General features: G+C 40.9%; 1 protein-coding gene and 1 long non-coding RNA gene across 6 annotated transcripts in view; one reads left to right on the top strand and one right to left on the bottom strand.

Moving 5' to 3' along the window:
* The window catches only part of LOC133224229 (uncharacterized), a 134,035-nt gene that overhangs the window by 60,093 nt on the left and 57,012 nt on the right, over positions 1-16,930 (top strand). For 2 of the 4 annotated variants that reach the window (XR_009728795.1, XR_009728797.1), the window contains exon 2: positions 2,149-2,207. This is a non-coding gene — a long non-coding RNA (uncharacterized LOC133224229). Of the gene's footprint in view, positions 1-2,103; positions 2,567-16,930 lie in introns of those variants that run through there. The other 2 variants (XR_009728796.1, XR_009728794.1) reach the window with 2 other exon arrangements.
* Positions 847-16,415, bottom strand: EDN3 (endothelin 3). 2 transcript variants are annotated; one of them, XM_061375597.1, is made up of 6 exons: positions 16,345-16,415; positions 16,010-16,251; positions 15,379-15,619; positions 4,002-4,166; positions 3,402-3,503; positions 847-2,547 (listed from the first exon to the last, which is right to left on the bottom strand). In XM_061375597.1, exons 2-5 carry the CDS (start codon positions 16,059-16,061, stop codon positions 3,434-3,436), a joined length of 528 nt encoding a protein of 175 aa, XP_061231581.1. In that variant the 5' UTR covers positions 16,062-16,251; positions 16,345-16,415; the 3' UTR covers positions 847-2,547; positions 3,402-3,433. The 2 variants fall into 2 exon arrangements, with proteins under 2 accessions (XP_061231581.1, XP_061231582.1); XM_061375598.1 differs by lacking the exons at positions 16,010-16,251; positions 16,345-16,415 and adding an exon at positions 15,887-15,941.

Consider the following 16,930-nt stretch of genomic DNA (forward strand, 5'->3'; position numbering starts at 1 on the left):
TGACATAAACACATGAAATTAGGTAAAGTTAGTCTCACGGCCACTAATTATTCCCAGAGTGATGGTAGTTTGACTCCAGAACCCATTGCATGCAACTTTCAGGTATATGGTTTATATATTTATTTGGAGATATCTACAGTGAACTTTAGATTATTACTTTTTTTTTCCTCTTCTGGGTTTGATATAACAGTTATTTCTCATTTTCTTTCTACTGCTGTATTCCTGATGGGCAGATTTTTTGCATAAACTGCTTGTGGTACATTGGCACAATGTTTTTAGTTGCTGTGCAGAGTCCCTAACCCAAACTATTTGAAAGTGGCATTCACATAGAAAAATGCTGAATTTTTTTTTTCTTGAGGAAAGAGCACAACAATAACACCCACAGCCCACCTCTCAAGTGATAAATCTATCTGCATGCCAAAGAAAGAACCCAGTTTGAGGGGTTTTGTTGGGGTGTTTTTCTGTGAACATTTAAAATAGAGTGAAAACAGCACGTGAGACTGGGGAAGGTGTGAATCCATCTTCAAATTAAACATTTAAATTGGATTCATGTGGGAGAAGACAGTAGAAATAGAACCACAGACTTGAGCAGTTCATCTAAAAGCTGAATTGTGTCAGATGAGAAAGCACTGGCAGTCCAGTCAGCACTGGAATGAGTCTGCAGTTCCAGGGAGAAAAAATAATACAATGACTGAAGCTGAAGTCAGTGAACACTGTTCACAAACAGAACTCACAGTGCAAATGACCATTACCTCCTCCTTTGTGTCAGGATACAAATCAGGCCAGATGAGGGTGATGTTTATAGCAAACGGGACACAAAACTGTGATGGAACTTCTTATGCATAATTATTATCAAAGTATTTTTATTGTTTTTTCATACTCAATTCTCAAACTCTCAGGAGAACTCTCAATCTCCTGAAGAAAGCAAGTTTTTGTATGACCTTGGCATATGCATTGGGGGGGATCCAGTTTATGGTTATAAAGGAACATAATAAGCATTCTTCATAACAAAGCTTGATTATTTTTTAAAACCCCAAAACTATACAGTGTCTTTTAAAAATTATGGGAAAATAGTATGCAAAGTGTTTCTATACAATAAATAATCTATTTTCCATTAATGTACAAAATCAGCTGTATACCAAGAAACTGATACAAATGCAATAACTGAAAGATATATTTAATTTTATAACTATAATAATTTATGAAATATATCCACATATATATAAAATATATATATTTTGGCAAAGACCTCCCTTTCTTGTTTCAAACAAAGTCTATTACCATTGTTTTAAGCTTACATACAACCACTTCTGCTGTTAATGTATTTTCATTTTGTTGGTCTCCATCGCTCTTATGTTAAAATATAGTTTAATGTCATAGGGTTATTTAACCTTTGTGCTTTGGGCAAAGTCTGTGTGAAGGTCAGTCAAACAAAAGCATCTGTAATGTCACAAGTAAGAGATTTCCTCTCTTTTTGTTTTTAAATAATACAGAACAGGATTTGCAAAAGTTTTTTTTTTTTTTCCAGCTTACTCTTGCATCCTCCTATCAAAGTCCATAATTTCTAAAGAAGTCATTCACAAACGTTAAGGGCTGGATATAATCCTTATTGCCAAGTTTCTGAGTTAATCAGCAATGATGTTTCAATGAAGAGATAAAAACATAATTTTTATAGTACTAGCAAAGAGGAATGTGGATGATAACTTATGTAGGGGCTTAGAACAGCACATGGTCTAGCACAGTGAGTTAGTCTGATTGTATGACGTTTCATTTGAAGTTCCACAGTCCTGCCCTTTCATCTACAGGAAATTCTTTGGGATGAATAATTGGAGTTCTGTTCATCAACTACAGTGCATTTAGTGTAGAAGTTTTTGAACGGAACTTTGAAGTGCAGGAATAATTTGTGCCTAAGTTAGGTAATCTATTGAATACTCAATGTATACTTTTGACTTGCTATAGTTTATAATATTTATAATAGCCATCCATCTTTATTCTGCATAGATGTTGTCATTTAAACATCTGCCACAAAGTTAAAATATGATGATTCAGGCTTGCATAGATTAACAAGAGCAAGATTTTGTATCAGTTTATTCTTAATGAGAACTCATGTATAGGCAATCTCTAACTCATCACATTCTCCAATTACAGTTGCCTGCATGAAGCTGGGGATGGATTCTTCAGACACAGAGTGAGCAGTAAGTGGCACAGTTAAGTTTCTGTTGTTCTTCTTTAAATTGCATAGAAAAATGTTTCTGAAGCTTTGTAGTGATGAAGTTCAGATCTGCCTTTGCGTTCTTCAATAGTGATACATTCCCTGACAGGTTATGTGATAAATATTACCCTTTACTGAGACTCTTGCGAGAGGAGCATGGGAGAAAGCTTCTTCATATATGTTCACATGCCCTCAAAGTGGCATTGTTGAAATGAAAGTGTTGCACTCTGCTGAATTCTCCACTGGCATCAGACTGAAGCATCGTTTGTCCATCTCAAGGGAGAGCTGTAGTTTAAGTTCTTGCTTCTGAGCTTCAGCAAATAAACATTAAAGCTCTAAAAACAAAACAAAAAACTGCCTAATTATTCAGACTAACTGCCTATTATGTGATAGAACTATGTTTCATCTCCTTGACTGTGCACAGTAAATACTACCCAGTTGTCTAATTGCCTGTGATCACATAATCATAGCGATAAATTCAACTTGGGGCCTTCTAATCCAAGTGCTTCCCTTCATAGCAAAAATTTCTGAATAATGGTGCGATTAATTACTTAAAAAAAAAAAAACACAACAATTTTTCTAGTTCAAATGGCTGCTTCTTTTTACCTCCAAGTAGCTGCTTATGCTGATATCATACTGCATTTTGTATGTAGCAATAGCATTAAGGGTAGATTTGGAACTTGGAACTTTTTGAAACTAACTGTAAGGTCTCAATAGCCTCCTTATATCTAATATCTAAACTAAGTTTATTTTTCCCTCCAAATACTATATCCACAAAGTTTGTTCTGTTTCTTTACCTTGACAGTTTAAGTTTTACTGAAGCACTGCATGGGGACACGTAGCTGAAGCTGTTGCAGTGCTAAATGAATGAGACAGAAACAGCCCTTGCCCTAACAAATAATAGAAAACAGGGGACTGTTGCCAAAATATGTATCAGCTTCTAGCCAAAGAATCCAACTTTTAAAGGAGCTACATCAGCATGAGGAAAGTTAGAGTAGTTCTGTGTATACTATAGGATATTTAGAAAACACAGTAATTGAAAAAAACCCCAAACAAGTCCTGAGCCAGATTCTGCCCTTATGTAGCAAGCACTGATAGTACTCAGTTAAAAAAAGTTTAGTTTTGCAAATATAAGGGAAGTTTATGTAATGTTTAATGTTGAAAAGAAATACTAGTATCTGTAGCATACCTGACTGTTCAGAATACTCCAAACTCTCTGCGCTACTGGATCAAATTGTGTTCTTCCCTGCACTGGTCTTTCTCCTCTGTCTCTTTCATTGATCCACGATTTCTGGAAAAGAGAGATTGCCACCGTGTTCTCATCAGTTATCCTCACAGAGCCATTCATAAAATGACAATGTCATTTCACTCGTTATTAGATAGATAAAACTTAAACCACTCTAAAACAGTGCATGACCCTAACTGGACAGGAGATCTGCTGTTTCAAAAATACTACATCATAAAAAGAAACAGCAAATAGCAGTACTGCAGCAGGCTTGGCCTCTTTCCTTCACCTATTAAACTCTCCTGGTTGTGACACATGAGTTTTCTCGCTGTTCTTCCTGTTCACTCCCCCATCCCTCTTAAGAGGGAAGTAAGCAAGCAGCTGTGTGCTTGGCTGCTGGCCAGGGTTAACTCACCACAACTGGAGAGGAGAATGTTTATTTAAAAATCAATCTATCTGTTAATCGGTTTCATATGATACACGCAACTTGACTAGTTCACCTCTGTGAAACAGCAACTCATGTTTGACTATTGGAAGTTTGCAATATTAAGAAAAGCTACTCACCTTCTTCTGTCCTGCATTCTTCTGCAAAACTGCATACACTGTTCATCATGAGCATTCATACAAGAACACCTATTTGAAGACTGGAAAGTATTTTGAATCTGCCCTGTAGATCTTTTGCCTCTAAAATTGCCTTTGTAGTTAGACAGCCCATATGGCACAGTCCTCCTGTTGTGAGAATCATAAATAATGGTACATTTTAGGAGCCAATTAAAATTATATTCCATATTTTTTCTGGTTTGAAAATAGATCTCTTGATGCAAAGCAATAAATAGCAGCACAAAAATCAAACCATATGCTTATGTAAGAAGTTCCCCCAGTAACAGATCACAACTTCTGCTCTTCAACTCAGGCTTTCACACAGTTATAAAGCAGCAGCCAGCCAGCTCAATTGGTAGAATTGGCAACTACGCTGGCTACCTAAAACAGTTATTATCCAACAGCTGATACAAATACATCCCCAGGTTATTGCTTCTTCTACTGCTTATTGTTTACCTTGTTGGCTCCCTAGCCTGGCCCACCTCCCAAAAAAATTCCACAAAACATGTTCTGTTCAGCACTGCAGCTGGTATGACGTGAAAAAGGAGCTGGGTTGGCTTCCCCCAGATTAATAACATATCACTGTTGTCATCCTCATGATTCAGAGCCTCATCCGCCTTTAATTTTATCACTGAGAAAAGCAGAAAACTGTAAGCATGATTTATTGCACCATGGTTGGATCATGACCTATGGAGTTACAAATGTGAAAAACAGCTGGATTATCTTCCTTGTACGTATCTACTAGTGCTTTTCTATGAGGAATCATATTCTGTGCTGCAGCACACCAAGAAATAGTAAGAGGTAGTTCTCTTTATTTCCCTGCAATCTGGCATGCTCTGTTCTTTAATGGGTTAGAGTCAATGTTATTATCGGAAAAGGACATGGTTCTAACATCTGCCTGCTAACATCCCAAAAAAGCATTGGATAGTTTAGACTGATGTCATAAATTATTCTCCTACAAGTTGTTAAAGCATCTCAACTGATAGCAGGCATACACCACACGGAACTTCTGGAGCCCCATAAACATTCCTGTGTATTTGAGGGGTGGGCTAAGGAAGCCACAAAGCCACAAACACTAAGAATCTGACAAGAATTTCATAATTCAAAGGTGAAAAAGAGGAGGGGGGGGGAATAAATAAAAAAGAAAAACAAAAACAACAACCAAGAGACAGGAAAGAGGAAATCAGGGTAAGTAAGGATAGATCTGGGAAGGTTACAGAACAAAGCCTGAATAAGCACTCTGGAACCATGAATCACATAGTTGTAATTCTTTCATTTGCTTTCACAAAAACATCATTAGGCTATTAATGGGAAAGCTGCAAATATGCTATTTTCCTACAGTCATGGTGGGCTGAAAGCTTCAGAAACACTGTTTTCTTCATTTCTGCTATATTTTTTGATGTAACATCAGTGCAGTTGATGTAAAGAATTTCTTCAAATCTCTGCACTTATAGTATGTGTGAGCTTGTACTAGTGCAGTGCATCTTTCACAGCTTGAACCAAAGCGTACCTACCATATAGAAATTTATCATAACATCATACTGGAGCACAGAAAATCCTGTGTGTCAGAGACCATGTGCTGGTGTTTCTCCAGCACATGCTGGTCTGCTGCCCATATATGCACGCACTGTTGTGTATTTTCACTACTTTATTCTGTGGCTGTGCCTAGACACTGCAAGAGACCTTAGAAGACTTCAGAACTCTTGGCTGCTCCTTCTCAAACAGTCATTTAAAACGCTCTTCATTGTCTTCAGGATTAGGGATGAGTCCCATGTTGTAAGCAACAAGTATTTATAATTCTGTACTTCCATCTGCTTTAGAATAATGAATGCCAAATGGCTAATGTAGATAACTTCTGACAGAAATAACTGCTGTATGGCCATATTTTCTTTATGCATTCCTTGTTTTTATGAAGTGATGACCTTAATTCTCCCAATATGCCTGGTTTTGATTTCTAATCAAAAATTCAAGCCCAAAACAAATAAACTTCCATAGCAACCCGGAGGCTTTCAACAATATTCATAATAAAGAGCTAAAATATCATAGATGTTTTCTTGCCTGTCAGCTACCCTGATGCAACTGATAAATCACAACATTTAAGCAAATGTTAGTGTGTGTATGACTATCATTCCAGAAGCTGAAAACACTGGTATTTCAAGTTAGTTCATGTCTCTTTCTCAGAAGTTCAGAAGTGAGATACTAAAGAGATTCAGCTGAACAAGTATCAGAAGCATTTGCCTAGCAGCATGCTTAATCTTAGGTTGCTGCATGTGTTACCTGTTGCTTTTTATATTCTTTTTTCATGAGGTTGCAATGCTCAGTTCAAACTGAAGCAATTTCAACATGCTGAATGAGAATTACTGTCAAAATTTAGTTGTCACCAGGCATCTGTGACACTGCTCTGTTTTCCATTCCAGCTGAGGCATCTCTTTTCTTTAGCCAAAGCTTGCTGACTTCAGTATGCACAGGACAGTTTGTGTCTCTGCAGTGAAGATGAGAAACAGCTGAACTAGGCAGAGTTAGCCATCTGAAAAGCTTTTGGGGATCCTGAACAACCAGTTCCCTTACGCTGTGTTCCTTGTGGTTGCAACCAGATCCCTGGACAAAGTACCAGCAAAGAGCCATTTACAAACTTCTTGGATATTTCTACCCCAAATCCACAGATTAAAAAAAAAAAATAAAATTAAAAAAAAAATTCACAGGAAATTTTGAATTTCTGACCTTTAACTCTGTAAGCATCACATTTTCCTTTAGGAGAACAAAATTCTCCTGAAGCCATGAAATTGGTTTCTGCATATTTAAAAGCTAAGGTGCACTGTGTATCCTTTATGCCTTTGTTCTCTACAAAGTGGAGAACAAGCAAATCTATGCAACTCTGGATCAGCCTTCCCATGGTGCTACTTTGAACTCGTATCTGTGTGGCACCTCTGGGGAAGCAACCCTCTCTTGTAGAGTTCAGTTACCACTATGATTATTGTGGTCAGTGAGTAGGTGCACAAAAGTCTGCATCTTCAGTTCTAAAGCACTTTTTAAATTACAGAAGGTCGGATTTTAAGGAAATAGCTGCTTCTTCTGTATAAGATACTTTTTCTTTATTCCAAATGCAAAGAAAGAAGATGCTAATGCAACTCTCCACTACCTGAAATTATTCCAAATGATAAAATTAGTGCAGCAGATCTGTTAATTGAAGATAATTTCATGTGTAATATAGATATCACAAAGCTAATCCAAGCACTGTGTGCTCTTGTCCCTTGCAAAATACTTTGGATTTCTGCAGTAGAAGGAACACACAACAGTCTTTAGGGCAGACAATGTTTCTCCTAGAATTTTAAAAGAAAAAAGCATAGATTCAGATTGGATACTCAGATGCTGAAATCACCTATGTTATTTCTGTACTTTGTGTCCACAAAATACAATCATCAAAGCTCTCCACCTAAAAGTCAGCTAGCTTTTGAAGCATGTTTTTGCCCTTAAACTATTAGAAGTAGGCATCTGTTTGTTGAAAAAGACAAGAAATACCAAGGAATAGTGAAACAGCCATCCTGAACCAGTGATCTGGGTGGAAATTTCACACAGAAAACAAACTGCCCCTTGAATAACTACTACCTTCATGTTTGATTGGGAAATGTGATTTGCCTAAGTCCAGCTATCCCTCATTTACAGTCAGTGTCAGATCCAATTCAGACAATGTTCAAACATTTTCAGTGAATGTTCAGACAAAACCAATTATTTTAATTTTTATTACGTGTGGCTGAGTTTCTCATGCTGTGTTACAACTGACCTATGAGCTCCTATTATTTTCTACTTTCCCAGCCACTTAAACACAGTAGATACCTCCAGGGCACTTGAGAGTTTCAGCCAAAACAAAGGGTTGCAGCAATCATCTTAGATGCTGTGATTTCAGTATTCAGCAATATATTTTCTGGCGTGTATCCAGGCCAGCAAGGCTCCCAACAGTCTCTAATGTTTCCAGACAATCTTAAAATGTATGAGATCCCAGTAAGGACCACTGAGAACAAAGAACATGGAAAGGAAGCAAAATTTGTCATCCTCCAAGTGAAACAAGATGTCTCCACAATGAAAAAGGCTTGGGGAAATGAAATATATTTCTGTATATACTTTCACATATAGCTACTGCAGTAACAGTGTATAGCTCTGTAGATGAAGAGGTCACTGGCTGCTCTGAAAGTTTTGGCTCCAACTCTTTCTGTAACAGGCATACTTTTTAAGAGTAGTTCACAGTAGGTGTATCTCCCATATTATCCCTTCCTTCTCATCATCGTTTAAGAAGCAAAAACATCTTCAAAGAAGTGCTTGCCCTTCTGTCATCCTAACCACGTGCTCCATTCACAGAAGCTGTACTTTCTCCAAGCAGCTTTTTGCCACGAAACTATTTTCAGAAGAAACAAACTTTTATCCTTTATAGCCACGCCTGTATTTTCCACATCCTCAATTTAGTGGCAGTCAGCATTTCTGAGGACCTAGGTTAGTTATAGTTCATTATTTATAACTAACTCAGGTAACTAGCCAAGGGTTGCACATATCTACTTCACCATCCAGTCTCGCCGATTACAGGAGTTCTTTGATTTCCTTCCCACTGGGACTTCATGGTACTCAAGTTATGTACTGTGAGAGACTCTGAGAGATTTTTACCACTAGTCACCCTCCTCCTGTAGGTGTCAAAATGATCTTACGTGGTGTTTTTTTTCAAATATGGTCAGAAAAATATCTGAGTTGTTGAGTGAAAAGCTGGGCTACATTTCTGGAGGTAAGCAGTATGAAGCAGGCATGGGAGGGAGGGGTTATTCCATGAACACCCCAAATACCCAGAGAGGCTGGGTAGAGCTCATCTGATCTAAGAAACTGAGCCACTGTTTCACAGAAATACTTTCAAAACAACACTGCCTATACGCTCATTCCAGTCCTAATTTGTTCCCAGTTAAGTGGCAAGATGCATGATTGTTTAAATAAATAAGGGAAATCCGGTGCAGAATTTTCTGTCTGTGAGGCCCAAGTTCCCATTATTCCTCTTCCTCTGGCTGTCAGGGAATATTAGTAGTAAGTGGGATGGTTATAATGCAAATGCGCTGAGGTAAATCCCAAAAGGCAGAGCAGCTGGAAAATATGGATGAAAGGAATCAAATGAAGTGTCAAATGGTAGCTTTTCCAAACTAAACTTCAGAGCGCTTACTGCCAGCTTCCGAAGCCACCACACTAGGGCATGCACACAAATACATTCCCTAATGCATGTTTCTACCACTCTCTGCATTGTGTATAGCTCACTGCTGGTTTAAAAACAAACCAAAAATCTGGGGGGATATAAACACGTTAAAAGTTCAGGCGGATGAAAGTGACTGTGGTTTGGCAGCCCTTGAGACTGTTTACTCTTAGAATTAGACCAGCATGAACACCAGAGATGATTTTTCAAGGCTCTGGCTATTCGTCTGTCTCTCCCCTGCCCCCGTCCTCTGCAGGGCCAGCTCCTACAGTGCCATGGGGTTTTAATCTGCAGATCCAAATCATTTCAAGTCTTTCTGAGGGTGCTGCTGTTAAAACATCAATACTGTGAGTACTGTAAGAAAACTGTGCAGGAAGACTAAGAGGATATATTCTACTTTTAGACTGTGGAGGGCATGCAAGTTGTGCACATTTCAGTAAGACACTGAAAGTGTAAAGTCAGTACCTGATTTAACATGATTAGGACATAAAGTCCCTATACACAGTCTAATCTTGGTAGCATTCACGTATGTAAGACAAATAGATTTCAGTGAACATGTGGACAGTAAAGTCTGCAAAATGCAGGGCAAACTTAATTCAGAAAAGTAAAATAAACTTAACAGAAGATTCAGCATTTCTCTTTTGGCACTGAGTTCTGATAGTTAACCACGCACACTGTTTGAACGACACACCAGCTTCCTTATTTGAATGGCCTGGCATGCAGCCACTGTTTTATCAACATGCCTTTGGCTAGCAGGTTTTTTCAGTCTGATCTATTAAGATTATAAGCACATGCTTAATTGTTTTGCTGAACAACAGATCTTTAGCTGTGTACTTTTATGTCTGGTAATACACAGGATATCATCCAGCCTTATCCAATGATGAATTCTCAAAAAATGGGGTAACTGTGATACTTTATAATATTACTTAATATCCATAAGGATGAAATGCATTTTCAATTACATCATGGTGACCTCATAGCAGCCTTCCAATATCCGACAGGGGCCTACTTGGATGCTGGAGAGAGACTTCATCAGGGACTGTAGCGATACAATAAGGGGAAATGGGTTTAAACTTGAACAGGGGAAGTTCAGGTTAGGTATAAGGAAGAAGTTCTTTACTGTGGGGGTGGTGAGGCAGTGGAACAGGTTGCCCATAGAAGTGGAAAATGCTTCATCCCTGGCAGTGTTCAGGGCTGGGCTGAACAGAGCCTTGGTCTTGTGTGAGGCATCCCTGCCTATGCCAGGGGATTGGAACTAGATGATCTTAAGGTCCTTTCCAACCCAAACCATTCCATGATTCTGTGTGGGCTTCCATTCAACAAAATGCAATCACCAGTGAGATGCAGGTAGCAAAAAGTTATGAAGGAGAAGTTAGCCAGCAGATCAGTCAGAACAAACATCCAACTGGTTGTCTTAAGTCATCTCTTTTATAACAACATCCCATCACTTCCTCTCTATATATGAGCAAAAACCATGAGTGAAGCGATCATAGGGCACAAATTGTTTTCATTCTAAGATGACTTTCTGATAGTGACCTAAGCCATTAATGAGCAAAGATAACTGTTAGAAGAACTGACTGTACATGGAATCAGCTGCTCTTGTCTGTTCAGCTTCTGACAAGTCGTGAACCCCTAACAAACCCATCTGTCATCACTTTCAGGAAAGACCAAAAGAATGAAAGTGTATGAAAAGCCTTACTCACGCCAACATATGGTCATATGAGGTCAGGAAAACAGATTTCTGCAGAGGAAACTATCTGGAGCAAAGCTAGCACTAAGGAATATCTGACTTGCATATGTTACAGAAACAAATTTCTTCTTTATTGAAGTGACAAACACCACATCCTTGTAGTGCCACCAAGTGACCGCAAACTCACCATATCCTCTGCCAATATATTCCCACAGGGCAAAGCAACAGCTTGCAAGTGTGTGCATGCCCTTGTCCTTCCACAGAGGAAACAAAACATGTAACTACAGGGGATCAGAGCTGCAAACACAGTGTTAGATCAAATTTTTCCTTTCACTTTATCCATCCAATTCTCCTGATTCAGAAATTCATGTAATTGGCACACTCTTTAGATCATAATTTCATTCATTCATTACTCCTTTTTTGAGCATAGAGGCAAATACTGAAATAAGACATCATGTAGAAAATAAACTCCTTTAACACTTCGAGAAATTATTATTTTTGGCGCCCAGTCTGAGCCAGGAAGTAATTTTACCATTGTGGATCTATGCTAATATCCCTTTGAAACTGTCCAGATTATTGCCATAAATTCTCACTATACTTCTGTTTCAGAATTGAAGACTGCTTGAGTATCCAATATTGTATTCTCATGATACTATCATTTTTTAATAGTTGTCACTTTTTAATCTCTTATTAATCATTCTGTGCATCTCGGAAGCTTCTAGTGTTGCTTCAGCAACACTGTTATTGATTGAACCACATTTTATTGTTGGATGCACATGTTCAGTTCATACTGAAATACAAAACCCCTTTGGAGAACTGCAGATCTAAAAGAAATCTTGCCTGTATTTTCTTCTTTAACTTAGAAAAGGAAGCATCAGGTTTTGGCAGTATTACATCAATAGGTACTGTTTAAAAGACTATTCATTCCTTTTTCTTTAAAACGTGTCTAGCTGTAGATCAAGATAAGCATGTTTAATCACTTGACAAAAAAATACATTGCAAACTACTTCCTGAATAATCCATCTTATCAGTGAGAACAACTTACCAGCTTTTAATTAGCTTTGTTACACAACCTTTGTCTACACCGCATAGTTGCATTATTCTACTCTGATTGACCTGACTTTAAGGTCATTGTCTTTTCCACTTAGGGCTCTCACTGCTCCCAGCTGTGTCAGAATAACACTGGTGCACTCACTGGTCTGAACTAACAGCAGTGGTTCATGGACAATTATAAAGCAGTACTCAAACTTGCATAGAGATGATTTCTCATTTAACTGGCAATAGCTACAGAGAGTCAAAAACTGCATATTCTGCAATTTCATGCTTTCCTGCGACTGTCACCCTGCTGATCCAAGTGGTGTCTCCACAAGGATAGGAACAGATCCTCTGTCATCACTCTGCCTGCAACAGTTTCAATAAAAACATTAACCACTTCTCTAGACCAGGAGGAGAGAGAGGCCATGACCAAGATTTGTTATGAATGTATCACAACAATCCTTAACAGTATCTTCTGTTGAGAAAAGCATGGGGAAGAATGCAAGAAAGTAAAGTTTGACTTTGGAGGAGAGAGTAACCTGGAAACAGAAAATAACAGGGAAGTTGTAACAGGAATAAGAAATGATAAAATGAATGATAGTGGTCAGGGGAAATAAGAAATAAAAAGTAATAAAAGGCAATTGTAGAGTTTAATGTAGAAAATAAACCCCAAATAGATGTGGGAGTTAAATAAGCAGGGAGAAGACCAGAATTAACAGACGCCTGGAAAACTTCCCCAGTCTTTAACACCCTGTGCCTGGCCTCCCATTATGTGTATGGTTCTCAAAATCGCATTTGAGCCAAATTTTTAGTAAATATAAAAACCTTCAATAGTCATGTAAAAACCCCATTTACAAACTGCCAGTCTGTACAGATCCAGTGGTTACTTCCATTTAAAAGAAGCAGCATAACTTGTTGGGATATTAAATTGCACAAGCAGGCCTGATTCCTCTCATCCACATCCAGAAGTACCTTCTTGCTTATGGAAACATTGTTCCAAGTAGGACACCAGGCCAGAATTAGTGCCTGATCATTCAGGCTTGTGACATGAATTCTTACTTCTGCCTCTGTTGCACTGAACACGGTCCAAAATATCTAATATCTGTACTTATTTCAGTCACTGCCTCTACTCTCGTATACAGAAGCATTCCTAGGAAGAAAATCCTAGATTCCCTGAAAATCAAGACAAACCTCTTTCAGCTTAGAGGGAGACCTGTATATCTCCCTCAGCCCTGCACAGAGCCTTGCCTTTCACTGCTCACCTTGCTGGCTCAGAGCAGCCAAGTCTCATGGATCAGTGAGAGGAGCAGGACAGCAAAGCAGCCCAGTTCTAATGAGCACTGACACATCCAAGAGAATTCAGTTCCTACTAAACTAATTCCCTTACTTTCCACCATCATCCACCCACTACTTATCAAAAACCACTGGGTCCCTAGTATCCTGATCAATCTAGTTCCAACAGTGTTGCTAAGTTATACAGGTTCACATCTTTGGAGCACAGTAGCTAAAACCTATTGTTCTACGTGAATACTTAATATTCAAATTGAATATTGAAATTGAGTATATTCTATAGCTTACATAAAAATGTCCAGTAACATGGCACAAAATGTAAGTGGGATAATCAGAATTTCCTAGACCTCGTGTCGAGTCATTACAGGCTAACCTATACACTGGACAGCAGGGACAGACTTTACACATCTGAGAGATCTGGTGTTATTTTATGTACAACTGAGCAGTTAAGAAAGCAAAGACTTACAGCCCCAACTGTTTAATATTTGGATTATTGTATGCACTAAATTCCTAATGCTGTAGGTATCATGAAAATGTTATGTATTTTCACTCTTTAATTTTGTTCTCTCTTTGGTGATGTTTACACCAAACTTTCAGGTAGGAAAAAATCCTCCACTTTTAATACACACTAAATACTTTTCCCACTGGAATGAAAATTATAATTTCTGTAGACTTAAAACAGGATAACCTAAAAAGAAGAAGGGGGGGGAGGGGGGTATGTGTTTAAAATTAGCAGAATTCTATTTATTCAGTGCGTAGGAATGTCATTCCCGTTTTCACTGGTGAGCTCTGACTTAAATATACTGAGTCATAAATATTTGGCTAAAATAATTCCAAGTAATCCTGGGTGGATTAGTGCAGGTATGGAACTCCAAGAATTGAATGACTTGTGTGAACACATGATACTTACAGGTTGGTAGGAGTTCAAAAGACTTGTCATCAGACATGGCCTCTAGCCAGGACACACAGGTGAAGTTACAAATTAAGTGCCCTAAACCCCATTTGACTGAACCCATTTCATGGCTACTTTCTATTTTTAATATTCCTTTTGTTATTTTAATTAAAAGCTTTGCAATTGATTCAAAGGCAGATCTGAGTTAGTACAACTGTTCCCAAGCTGTAGTCAGTGGTGTACTTGATGATGTGTAGAAGTTCACAGTCACACAGCCCAAAGATCTTTAATTCTTGAAGATTCATCTGCTCCACTGATTATTTTTTTGGATGCACATTGCTGTGGTTCCTGCAGGACTGTGACCTATCAGTCTATGAGAACCTTCACAAATCCTTAGGACTGTTTTATTTACTCAGAGACAGGATATGTATACCTGGGGCTGCAGGAAAAGGAGGCCTCTATCCTTCAGACTGTAGGCACAGTGTGGGCATAGAAAAGAAATTATTTCTTTTCATGATGCTAGTGCCAGGGCCTGCATCTGCACCCACCAACCCGTGGGAAACTCAGAATTTCCATCTCCTGGGAAGTGTTATGTTTCCAACACTGTTTTTATTATGAGTTGAAACAAAAACTTGTTTGCCATTGCCATAAAACATTATTGTAAAAGAGAGCCTTCTGCAACATCTTAAATCTGGTAGATTGAGGTTTTCGACAATTGTTTTAATCACAAAGTGTACTTCCAGATTATTTTCTTTATTTCGAACGGCACAAACTATTCCTTTCCCAGTGAATGGTTTATTGGAAGCAGATTTCTTCTGCACAGTAAGGCCTTTCCCCCCCGTGGCTGATCTCACGCGCCTGCACACGCAGCGCACGCTGAGGCACCCGCGCACCGCCGCGTACCCTGCAGGTACCGCGAACGGGACCGGAGGCAGCCGGGCCGGAGGCGCTTATCCGCGGCCCGTTCTTCTCGCCGTACCCCCCCCTCCCCGGCTGGCCCGGCAGGTGTCGGGGCGAGGAGGAGCAGGAGGCCCCGCGGGCAGAGCCGCCCCAGCCCCTCTCCGCTCCGGTGCCTCGGCCCGGGCTACCTGGGGTGCGGTGGCTCCGCCTCCCACGGGGGTCCCCGGGGCGGGCGGGGAACCTCCCGCCGCCGCGGGGGTCGCGGCCCCGGCAGCCCGGCCCGCCATTTCGCGTCCCGCCGCTCCCACTCACTCACTCGGGGGTGTTGATCCAGATGATGTCGAGGTGGCAGTAGTAGACGCACTCCTTGTCCTTGTAGGTGTAGCAAGTGCAGCGCCGGGCTCGAGTCCGCAGCCCCCCGCCGTCCACCCGGGCCCTGCCGCCGGCCGGCGGCGCCGCCGATTGGCTCTGCTCCCTCTCCTTCTGCCCCAGCGCCGCGGGGCGCGCCTCCGCGCCCACCGGTACCGGCAGCGAGTGGGGCCGGGGCAGCGCGGTCCCTGCACAGCGGGAAAGAATAGCTCAGCTCGGCTCAGTTCTCGCGCCCCCGTCAAGAGCTAATCCCCCTACCCCAGGCGCCTTGTAGCCCCCTCCGTAACGGGACCCGAACCGGCAGCTACAGCCGGAGGGGGTTCAGGGCTGTGAAAAGCACCGTTATGTCTGTACTCACCCCGGCCCCGCGGGCTCGGCGTGCATCGCTAGCCAGTGGTTTGGTTTTAAACCTACATACGGCCAAGCGATGTCTTTGGCGTCTGGTTACTACTTACCACGCATGGGAGTGAGCTGTTGCTCACAGCCTTTTGGAAGAAGTAAAAAAAAAAAAAGCAAAACCCAGCCTTTGTGTGCATGCGTGGAAGCGGCAAAGAAAGACAGAAAGAAATTCACGTTACCTGCAGTCGACGTAATTGTGAGGCCAAAGAGGAACAATAAACTGAGCTCCATTAAACCCAAATTGCACGCGTGTGAACTGCAGGCAAAGGTGAACTGCAGGGGCGAGCGAGCCCGTCCCGGAGCAACCGCTGCAGGTTGGAGGCAGGGCTGGCGGCACACGCTGCTACCGGAGGTAGTTCCCACACGGAGGTGTGATTAGTGGTTCTCCTCGTAGTTATTTCCCTCCAGTGCAGGATCAGGCCTGAAGGGGAGACTGTTGTCAAAAGCAGGGAAGATCCATCGCTGGGCTTTTCCCACACACACCTCCCACCCCACCCCCAAACCGATCAGAAACCGGAGCTGCTGTTTTCCAGCTGCAGACGCCTCCCACCCGCCGAGAGCCGCCTTCCCCTCCCGCGGGCAGCAGCCCCCCCCCCGGCCCCCGCTCCCTACCCGGCAGGTAAAAGGCCGGGGAGCAGCCCCCCCCCCCACCCCCCCCCCCCCCGGAGCGGTCACTGCTAATGCTGATCTTGGCTCGTCACGTTTAAATAAGCTGATCCTGTTGTTCCCCGTGTAATTCCAGGACAGAGGATTGCTTGTGTGATAAAACCGCGAAGTTTTGACTCAGATGTGGGCTATGGGTTTGGGAATTGTTTGAGGCTTTTTTCCTCGGAGTCTGCCAGTGATTTACGAGGTGAAATGAAGTCACCAATTTGTTAATACTTTGTTTTCCCTCAGTTTATCTCTGACCACCTCTTTGCGGGGAAAACTGACTAGAGCGCAAAATTTAAGGTAAAAAGAGATTTCGTATTGTGTGAAATATCTGACACTGATGCTAGGAAAACACTCCTGCACGTGGCACCCTTTTGGTATTATCATATCAGCTATTGAGTAATAATAGGTAAGGGTTCAAGGGTTAAGGGAATTGGCTATACCTTTTC

Source organism: Neopsephotus bourkii, unplaced genomic scaffold, assembly GCF_033783945.1.
Source record: "Neopsephotus bourkii isolate Nb327-2 ecotype Australia unplaced genomic scaffold, CSIRO-AGI_Nbou_v1 NB_1663, whole genome shotgun sequence".
In the NCBI taxonomy this organism is placed as follows: domain Eukaryota; kingdom Metazoa; phylum Chordata; class Aves; order Psittaciformes; family Psittacidae; genus Neopsephotus; species Neopsephotus bourkii.